General features: G+C 35.1%; 1 protein-coding gene across 1 annotated transcript; it reads left to right on the plus strand.

The window, feature by feature from the left end:
- Window positions 1-175: 175 nt before the first annotated feature.
- On the plus strand, window positions 176-11,584 carry LOC120494696 (neuronal acetylcholine receptor subunit alpha-10). Its single transcript, XM_039694006.2, has 5 exons — window positions 176-368; window positions 3,796-3,941; window positions 4,226-4,380; window positions 5,726-6,258; window positions 9,334-11,584. The coding sequence occupies exons 1-5, from the start codon at window positions 308-310 to the stop codon at window positions 10,008-10,010; spliced, it is 1,572 nt and encodes a 523-aa protein (XP_039549940.1). The 5' UTR covers window positions 176-307; the 3' UTR covers window positions 10,011-11,584.

Genomic DNA, 11,584 nt, shown 5'->3' on the forward strand with positions numbered 1-11,584 from the left:
GTGGTCTTAGTTTCCTCTCAGTTCCCATGTCTGCACTCTCCAGTCCCACACATGTATTACTACAAGTAACACAACGCTCCCACAGCTACCGGCATGTTTTCAGACACTCGAGTCGACTACCAGTACGTTACTCCAGTGAAACTCGTCATCGCTGAACTGGCACGCGACACTTCTCTATCCCGAGAATTGCGCATGGATCTGCTTGGTCTCAATACGGCACTGAACTATGGGAATTGTCTGAGAAATGCTGAATCTGCCTTCACGACGAGACCACAGATGAGTTTTTATTCCTCATTCACGCCACAAAATGAATCCACGTGTCATTTGGGCTTCTTTCCATTTGATTGCCACCATTGGGTTTATTCCAGGTAAGGGTGCGCTCTTCTTATGAATATTTATTAATTCAGTCTTCCAATTAAGTATTTTTTTGTTTTGTTTTCATACGTCGGCTATATCTTAGTTTGAAGAAGATCATAATTACTTATTGATATGACATGAGTCAGTGACGTCCGATTTTCCGATTTTCCGTCCAATATTGGACTTGCATTTTCATCAGCTAAAAAGGGTTTAAATTCATGAAAATATATCATTGTACCTCTCACATGTTTTTATTCATGTTCAAATATCATGTGGTGCAACATTCCGGCCATAAATGCTGTTTTGGAAACGTCTTTGAAATGAATGATTATTTGGCATGATTTCCAAAGAGTTTTGTAATCCTGTATATCATAATATACAAACAAACGTTGTCCGATAATGTCCATTTTATGAAATATCGACCAGCAGGAAACTACCACTTCCCACTGGGATTTTTATTTTCAAATCCATTCAAAAACAGGACATTGCATGCATCATAAACCAATTTGCCAAGGACCCACGTTATCAGCAAGCAGGTTTGTAACTCTCTCTCAAATAAAACAAAACAAAAACCTTTTTAAGTAGTTTCCACATTTTGGATAGCCTATATGACCTAAAACAACAACAATGAACAAAGTTATTTCTACAAATATTTTTACTTTGTTTGGAATGATCATTTGTTTTGTTTGGTGACCTGTAAATTTTGACTGCAGTGGTGCACCCTTTTACAGTCTATGGGTGCACCCCATGATTCCAAATTCAGTGTTTTTCATGAATGACATGTCCTTGGTTGGCAGGTTTTGTGATTTTTATATTCAATTTATGGTTCATATACATAAAGTACTTTATTTTATTATTATTTTTATGCCATTTGCATTACAAAAATGCATTAAAAATATTTCAGATGATTTATGTTCAATCTTTGTACAATATGAAAAAAATTCAAAATAAATAATTTAGAGCACATAATTTCAGTTTGGATATTGGGCATTAATTAGTCCCTTATACATAAATAAATAACAATTTTAATATTTTTTAATCCAATTTTTTACCAGATTTTACCAAGCAAAGTAGAAACCACTGGCCTTAGGCAGCAAGAGCGGAGTTACATCTTTCTAGGAGAAGGGTGAAATATGATTACAATTTAAAATAGCTTTTTTTTTCTGTGGGAATATAAGAAACTGAAATGTATTCCTGTGGTCAAAGCTGAATTGTCAGCATCATTACTCCAGATGCTGATTTGCTACTTAAGAAAAAATTCTGATTATTATCATTTCGTATTTTTGTGGAAACTGTGATGCATTTTATTTGTCAGGATAGAAAGTTCAAAAGAACAGCATTAAATGTCTTTACTGTCAGTTTTGATCAATTAAATGTGTCCTTGATCAATAAAAGTACTTTTATTTTTTTTAAATGACTTTTAATTTAAATCCCATACCTGTATTGTAAATTATAGATCTTTACAGATTACAATTATATATATATACAATTACAGATTACATATATATATATATATATATATATATATATATATATATATATATATATATATATATATATATATATATATATATATATATATAATTTTTAGAAAAAATTCTGTCAAGTTAAATTCAATGTTGCACTTATGTTTGCACAATGTGATTTTTTAAAATTTTTATTTATTATGCAAAAATGGAACTCCTGTGATTGGTTCCTGTATGTTTAGTGATTGGAGGATCTGTAATTTACATATTGGAGATTCAACAATTGTACTCATTCTAAGGTCCACACACATCCTAGGAAACTTTAATAACTTGTAATGTAATGTTGCATATTTAAATGTACTGTTTTAAAAGTTTATTTCTATCTGTGGCAGTTGCCCAAATAGGTACCCAACAGACTCCTTGAAGCATTTTTGCATTTGGTCTGAAGAAGCAACTTTGACAGCAGTGTTTTTGGTCAGAAGAATTTGATACTTTCTGAGCACTTCCTGCTCAATTCCTGCTGCAGGACAGCAGCGCTGCCAGCTGGATCTCACACATCCTTTTCACACCACAGCCTCCATTTTTAACTTTCATTAGAGCGCTATTTTGTCTGCCACTTGAAGTGAATTGATTCGCCAGTGAAAGCGCTGAGCACACTCATCCTCAGAGAACAGGAGGGGTAATTGAGTAATCGTGCTTGTTCACTAGAGTTCCCCTGCAGCACGCGGTGTGGCCGTAGTTCAGCCAAATATATGGACTGCAGTTTGAAGGGTTGTTGTAGCTCTCCTGTTACTGGCGCTTTTTGATAAAGCGTCCTGTGTCAGCAAGAATCGATTTGGGAAATCAGTACAGGGAATATTATTACATTGAGAGGGCCCATCAGTGTCTGATGCTCCGATTATTCTTTATCAGTCCTAGACACTCACCAAACTATTCCATCCCAAAACACCAAGCTCATTAAAGGGATAGTTCACTTTGAAATACATTTTTGGTGTGTTTTAGGTTACCTCAAGGGCATCCAATAGGTGTCTTTGTTTCCACAGTAGTTTCAATTTTGATATTTTTAGGTCAAACCGTTCTTGTCTGTCAGTCATATAATGGAGGTCTATGGTCACCACCTCAAAGAGCATGCACAGAGAAGTCCAAATTAAACATGATTTAATGACTTGTAAATGTAAGTACACATTGATGGCCTAAAAGACGAAATGAGAGGTTTGTGTGAGAAAATGAACAGTATTTATATCGTTTTTACCTCTTGTAATTACAGCCACGTCCAAGTGATCTGAGCGCGCGAGCACTCTGGTCTGCACAAGCATCGGAAGTGATATAAATATGGTTGTGAAAAAAAAAACACACAACGTTGTCTGTTGATATATTGAAATCGACTTCCATTGCGATTTCCTGTATATCTAAATATGTTTAGATCTTCACAGTGAAAAGTAACGCTTCGAAATCTCTGCGTAAACAATGAGTGACGTACACGCGCGAGAGATCACTAGTTCCGGCGCTTTCCGGCTCTCTCGCGTCCTCAGATCACTTGGACGTGGCTGTGGTTACAAGAGGTAAAAACGATATATGTGTACTTCACATGTACTTCGCCATCAATGTGTACTTACATTTACGAGTCATTAAATCATGTTTAATTTGGACTTCTCTGTGCATGCTCTGTGAGGTGGTGACCATAGACCTCCATTATATGACTGACAGACAAGAACGGTTTGACCTAAAAATATCAAAGCTGAAAATACTGCGGAAACAAAGACACCTACATCTTGGATGCCCTTGAGGTAAGCTAAAACATACCAACAATTAATTTCAAAGTGAACTATCCCTTTAAGGATGTGAGGATAGGCTGTTTTACTCAATATACTCAAGGAACCACCATTTGACTTTGTGTCTTAATTGATTAATCAATCTAAATAAAACAAACCGGGCCAAATCTAAATCCCCTTCCTCTTGTGTGTTTCCTCAGTGTGTTTGTGTGCCCAGGGGAAATATGCATTCAAGCTGCTGAATGATTTATTTGTGAATTACACCAGTGCATTGAGGCCTGTGGAGGACACGGACAACATCATTAACGTCACCTTGCAGATCACTCTCTCCCAGATCATTGATATGGTAATGACTCTCTCTCTCGGTCAATCACACATTCGTTCTCATTCTCTCTCTCTGTCTTTTTGATGTCTCATTTCACTGCTTTGCTCTATACCTTTGAATTGTGCTGTCTGAGCAAATACGTCAACTGTTTCTTTCATTTAATATGTTTTTCAATCAGTGTCACACAATTTTAGCTATTTTTAACTGATTTTGGCATTTATTTTGCTGACTGGATTGTATTTGTTAACATTATTATATAATAATAATGTATTTGTTAAATTGTGAAATCCGTCTTTATTTTCTAGGATGAAAGAAACCAGATCCTCACAACGTACTTGTGGATTCGTCAGGTGTGGTTTGATGCCTACCTCACCTGGAATAAGACAGACTACGATGGGCTTGATACCATCCGTATACCTAGTAGTTATGTATGGAGACCCGATATTGTCCTATATAACAAGTAGGTCGGATTGGTATTGGGTTTCATCGATTCAGCCACAAATTGTATGTCATGTCCTGTCATCACTTTGTTGTTGCAAAGGCTGTACATTCTTATGAACTGCTTGTTCGTGGGAGCGTACAGTAAGTTTTCTGTCTCCTCTTCTCATAACAAACTGCACTACAGGGTTATCAGTCTTAACTCATTATTTTCACACACACACATGAGTGCGTGTGTTTATTTGTCTGCTCTGCAAAAAGTAATTTTCTATATCAGCATTTTTGTCTTGTAAAAATATCTAAATGCAAATAAGATCAGTATAACTGATCATTATGTTTGCAACTCCACATCTTAATTTTTTTTTTATCCAGTTAAAAAATATATTCTGTGTGTGTGTGTGCTTGTTTTAGGCATACATTAACAAAATTTACAGATGTAAAAAAAAGAATGAAAAATAATAAAATTTCCAATGGGGTAAGGAAAGTACGGAAAAAAAAATCAACTCTGTTTTTCTGAATTAACAAGTTAATTATCTCAGAATTATGAGATAATTTTTCATGGAAAAAAGTTTTTGCTCCATTTTTCTGAATTATTGAGTTAATTTTTCATGAGAAAAAAAAAGTTTTGCTGTTTTTTCTGAATTAAAGAATTAATGAGTTAATTTTTCATAGAATTTTTTTTTTGCTCTGTTTTTCTAAATTAATGAGTTAATTTTTCATGAGAAAAAAAAAGTTTTGCTGTTTTTTTCTGAATTAATGAGTTAATTTAGAAAAACAGAGCAAAAAAGAAAATTCCATGAAAAATTAACTCATTAATTCAGCAAAACAGAGCAAAAACTTTTTTTCTCATGAAAAATTAACTCGTTAATTCAGAAAAACAGAGCACAACTTTTTTCCTCGTGAAAAATTAACTCTTTAACTCAGAAAAACAGAGCAAAAAAATTTTTTCTAATGAAAAATCAACTTGTTAACTCAGAAAAGCAAAGCAAAAAAATTTTTTCTCATGAAAAATTAACTCGTTAATTCAGAAAAACTGAGCAAAAACTTTTTTCCATGAAAAATTTTCTCATAATTCTGAGATAATTAACTTGTTAATTCAGAAAAACAGAGTAGATTTTTTCTTCAAGTGAATGCAATACGCCTCCGTAGTACGGCTAGTTCTTATTATATAATTTTTGTATATTTATCTTGTTTAAAGAGTGTTTAGATTTTTTTTTTTAGAAAACAAGAAAAAGATTTGTTTGCAGTGTTAGACTGGTCACCAGTAATGATTCATGCATTCATTATTGGTTTTAATTAGGGTTATGAAAGTAGAAAAGTGCTGACTATGATAATGATTTTATTGATTTCCACCTTCTGCCCTCCAGTGCAGATGACCAGTTCTCCAGCTCTATGGAGACCAATGTGGTGATCCGCCACGATGGCCAGATTATGTGGGACCAGCCGGCAATATCCAAGAGCTCTTGCAAAGTGGATGTGTCTTTTTTCCCTTTTGATGCCCAGCAGTGCCGCCTCACCTTTGGCTCTTGGACCCACAACGGCAACCAGATGGACCTTAACATTGCCCTGGACAGCGCTGACCTCTCCGACTTTGTGGAGAACGTCGAGTGGCAGGTTCTGGGAATGCCCGCTAAGAAGAACGTTATTCTCTATGGCTGCTGCTCAGACCCCTACCCCGATATCACCTACACACTTCACCTGAAGAGAAGAGCTTCCTTTTATATCTTCAATCTGCTCATTCCCTGCATGATGATCTCCTTCTTGGCTCCGCTGGGCTTCTACCTGCCAGCCGACTCTGGAGAGAAAGTGTCTTTAGGGGTCACGGTGTTACTAGCCCTTACTGTCTTCCAGCTTCTGGTCGCGGAGAGCATGCCTCCTTCAGAGAACGTGCCACTCATTGGTGAGATCCTGCAAAATCACTTTCACTTGTAGTTGTTAGGGCTGTATGATACCCTCATGTCACGATTTGATATATTTTGATAAGGTTAACAAAAAATGATTTAAAATACTACATTTGGTATTACATGAATGGGTGGAAATGAATAGGCTTGGACTACTGAAAGCACACACTGTAAAAATGAATATGCTTTATCTAATCAATAAAATTGTGGCAACAGATCACAAGCAATATTATTTATTAAATTGAACAAATTAGATTTGCGTAATAGTTAATCAAATTAATATTCTAATTAATTCTTTTTTATATATATATTTCAATCATATTCACATTTTCTTTTTTTTTCTTTTTTTTTTAAATTCTAATTAATTCTAATTTGTACAATTTAATTAATAATATTGCTTGTAATATGTTGCCACAATTTTAGTGATCAGATAAATATTATTTTTTTCCGTGCAGGAAAATGGTGACACCTGAATAAAAATATTGATGATTCAGAATCTGAAAATACAGAATTATTTTAGACCAGTATGACTTGATATATGTAAAATAATGTAGGCCACTTTTTACTGGTAACATTAGAAATTTGACATTATCAGGACCCATAAATATTACCCCATTACATTATTTGCCTCTTTATATAGTAGTTTTGACACTAAAACTCTGTAAACTTGATTTTTTTTTCCTCACACAGAAATTTTTATTTTGGGTAAACTATGCACAATACATATTGTCACTATCCACGATATATATTGTTGCATTTTTGTAATACGGTATATTTTAACGCAGTAACTGTGATTTTATTTATTTATTTTTTGCCCCTATTATGCTCCATTGCCAAACATAGCTCATACCTCATCTCTGCTCAAAATACATGTACAACACACCCCGACATTATACAAAAAGAATAATAATACAGAAAATACATTTAACAATAAAATTATCACTCCCACAGCTTGTTATTACTAAAACGAGGGAACAAATTAAAGAAGAAACAAGAGTACAAAGTTTGTACTCTTCTTTCTACGTTAAGAGTATGTTGAAGCCATTATTTCTGCATCAAATACCAGTGAGTACCAATATCAGGCTTACATTTGAGACAAAAGAAATTGTTAAAGATATATGCCAACAATTAGGGGATATATGGAATCTGCACTTTCTTTTGCCCAATTACAGACTGATATTATTTTAGCATGTACCCAAAAATCATCCCAAGTGTCATCATTAATTGGAATTGATAATTACTTCAATTAATTCAGTATGTCTGTACAATTCGTGCAGCATTAAAGAATTCGACCTCAATTAACATCAAATGATGGACAATTAAAACCATAGTTTTCCATCACATCTCAAATGCATGCTCTGTGTTACAGTGACATCAGTTCTGGCACATTTAGTTCATATATACCCCCCAAAAAGTGGCCACATGCTCGTCTTTATTCAGCTCAACACTCCCTTGGATTCAATTGAGGGGTTCACCAAAGAGTAAACACCTCCACCCATAAGCCCTGAAATAAACAATTATCAGAAAATGCAAATAGGCTGCTAGAGCAATAAACAATGCGCCATGGGTCAATAATTTTAATGAGCCTTTCTAATGAATCCAGGGCCGCCTGCAACTGTGCCTTTTATTAGCAAACTCACTATTGAAGTTGTATCCCGGTCAATGGTTAACATTGGAATAATTAACATAAACCTTCCTCTTGAGGTCAGACAATCAATGTCTCTTTAAAGGGATACTCATTTTACAACTCCCCCAGAGTTAAACAGTTGAGTTTTACCGTTTTCGAATCCATTCAGACGATTTTCTGATATTTAGAAGAATATCAGTAACCAGACACTTTCTGGTCTCATTGACTTCTATAATATAGTTTTTTCCTACTATGGAAGTCAATGAGACCAGAAACTGTCTGGTTACTGATATTCTTCTAAATATCAGAAAATCGGCTGAATGGATTCGAAAACGGTGGGGAGTGGTAAAATGAGCCTATTTCCAAAAAAAAGTGGAATATCCCTTTAACCCTTGTGCATCCTTGTGGACATTTTTGACCTTTTCAGTTTTGTTTTTTTGATCACTTTGCCTGTGTTAAAGCTAACTGCAAAAAACTTGGCACAGGTGTGTATTTTTATTGGAATTTTACTATTTCACCGTCATTTTCTTAAAAAAATATTTTTTCCATTAGGTACAAAAAATACTCTCAGCCCCTTTTGGACAAAAATGTCCCCATTGAAACCCATTAAAACTGCCATTTTTAATCCCCGGTTCAGTTAACTATAAAATTATGCAATCTTTGTTAAGAGGCTTTCATTCTGATGGCAAGGCTTCAAAATTTTATTTTTTTACTATTTTTTATCAGATGGTGTCATTTTTTTTAAAGTTTGGCCTATAAAACAAATATCGCTTTATTCCTGTTTTCTGGTTCGGCATACTATAGAGCCAACTGGATAAATTATGCAACGATATTTGTGTGGGTGTGTTGGTATGGATGTCAGAGTGTGATTAGTATGTGTGTTATAAAAAAATATGTGTGTGTGTACGCATGTGTGTGTTTGTCAGACTGAGAGAGAAAAACTGCAAATTCAAATCCAATCCCTGTGAGCTCCAGTGGGGTTTTGCTGGCACCCAATGGGGAAAATATGTTACTACACTCAAACAAACTGTTACCGAAAGCTCATTTTTCAAGATATCATCCTCAAATTTGGAACACAACCTATTTAGATTTATGGCTTTGATTTTATTGTAGTTTTGAGTTCAACCTGATTTAAAAAATATATATATTTTATATAAAATATTATTTTATAAATAATTTTCATAAACTTATACCTATATAACTTTTTTTTGGATTTACTTATTATTATTTTTTTCAAAGGGTCTTCTTTAAAATGATACCAAACTTAAGTCTGTGCTCCAAAGCGTCACATTTTTATGACAGTTTTTTGACATGGACATTTTTGTCCTCTTTTTACCTATGTGTAACTTTTTTTTAATTGATGCACAAGGGTTAAATGTCTATTGAGTGCTGAAAACTTTGAAATGAAGTCTGCTGTCTATGTTCACCGATTCCAATGTTTCCTCAGGGAAATATTACATCGCCACGATGACTATGGTTACAGCTTCTACGGCCCTGACTATCTTCATTATGAACATTCACCACTGCGGACCAGAGGCCCAACCAGTTCCTACATGGGCACGTCGCTTTGTCCTGCGCTACCTGGCTCGGATTTGCTTCGTCTATGACATGGGTGAGGGCTGCCTGTCTGCTCACACTGACAAACCTGCGCAAAAGGGAAGCAGCTGCACTAGAAACGGTCAGGCCAGGGGCGAGGACTTCGCTCTCAGGGTACGAAGCGTTTCAGCCAGTGACGGTTGTTCACAAAAGATAAAAGATCAGTTAAATGAGGATGTCAGTCCGACCTTATCACGAAGGCAAGGAAACGAGTGCCACACTGGCTGGACAGATGACCACGGAGAGGCGCGCGGAGCTACAGGAGAGAGAGCGTTGGAGAGCGGAGCGATTGGAAAAGAGTCGACGAAGAAAAGCGAGATGCTCGTTGAAGGTCAGTGTTTATGTCATCAGCAAAGCCTCTTGAGGAATATCGAGTACATCACTAACTTTTATCATGAGCAGAAGGCCACGCAGAGACGCAACGGGGAGTGGCGAAAAGTTGCCAAAGTCATGGATCGCTTCTTTATGTGGATATTTTTCATCATGGTCTTCCTGATGAGTTTTCTTATTATAGGGAAAGCTGTCTGAACGCTTGTTGTGAAAGACACCAGGGCCTTTGTCACGCATACGGTAAATGTCGGTGCAGGTCTGACGAATGAAAAGGTTTGCAAATGCAAAAATTGAAATAAGAAGAGAAAATATCACCAACCCAAATTGAACTCCCTTGTGAAAAAGAAGTGAGCTTAATTGTATTGAATGTAGAGAATGTTCAGATCTTAAAGAAATATTTAAATGATGTTTTTGCAAATAACATCAAATTAATGAAATAAAAGGTATCTTAGTGTACTTGAAGGGAGAGGATAATGTCCAATTAAAATGTTACATTGTAAATTGCAATTTTTAAAGGACAAGATCAGTATTTTACACTTAAAGCCCTGTTTTAAGATCTTTTCTGATTAGATGGGACGGTTAAAGGGATTTCACTTTGAAATTAATTTTTGGTGTGTTTTAGCTTACCTCAAGGGCATCCAAGATGTAGATGCCTTTGTTTTTGCAGTATTTTCAGTTTTGATATTTTTAGGTCAAACCGTTCTTGTCTGTCAGTCATATAATGGAGGTCTATGGTCACCACCTCAAAGAGCATGCACAGAGAAGTCCAAATTAAACATGATTTAATGACTCGTAAATGTTAGCACACATTGATGGCCTAAGACACAAAACGAGCGGTTTGTGTGAGAAAACGAACAGTATTTATATTGTTTTTACCTCATGTAATCACAGAGTTTTTTTTAGTATGCTAAAGTCTACTTCCTTTTCACAAGGGCAAGCTGGACATACTAAGTCTCTTTTATACAGGCCTGCACTACTTGTGATCGGCTACTATTCTGAATATGTATTGCGGATGTATTGCGGGTTAATTTTGTAATTATTACTAACAACTAATGTATATACACATTTTAGCTTAACATATTTCAGGTTCAAAAGCCCAACAGGAATTACCGGTTAGTACTTTTCAGTGAATCAGACCCATTGTGTGCCAAACTGGATAAAAAAACTACATAACAGTAGATTTTATTTATTTATTTATTTGTGCATTTGAAGTCACAGAGGTCTGGGATTTTGATACAGGACATGAAGTCCATGTTTAGTTAGGTCACAAAAAAATAATAATTCTTGTGTTTATATGTTCATTTACTGTATTTATTGTATTGATATTAGGTAAATGAATACATGTTTTTAATGACTAATGTACCACATTATGTTTACTGAGCTTTGAAGCCGAAAGCCAAGCAAATGCCCAACCAAGTTTTGTATTACATGGATGCACTCAGTCTTATAAGCTAAAGTCTTATATCACAGCATTGATTGCAATATTAAAAAGAGACACAAGAGGGAGATAATAACATACAGTATATGGAAAGCTAATTGAAAGCTGTTGATTTATTTTTCTGTAAACCACATGGGGAAATGGAGATGCAGAGCAGAATGACAAATGGAGCCAAATCCAGAGTAACGCTGAGTGTTTCATATACAGGACTATTCCATAACGTTGATGTTACTGCATGTGAGCCATGGTTTTGTCTGATTTGTGTGTGTATATATATATATATATATATATATAATTTACACACACACACACACATTTAAAATACTATATTATA

The sequence above is a fragment of the Pimephales promelas genome, chromosome 19 (genome assembly GCF_988280905.1).
Source record: "Pimephales promelas chromosome 19, fPimPro1.hap1.1, whole genome shotgun sequence".
Lineage (NCBI taxonomy): Eukaryota > Metazoa > Chordata > Actinopteri > Cypriniformes > Leuciscidae > Pimephales > Pimephales promelas.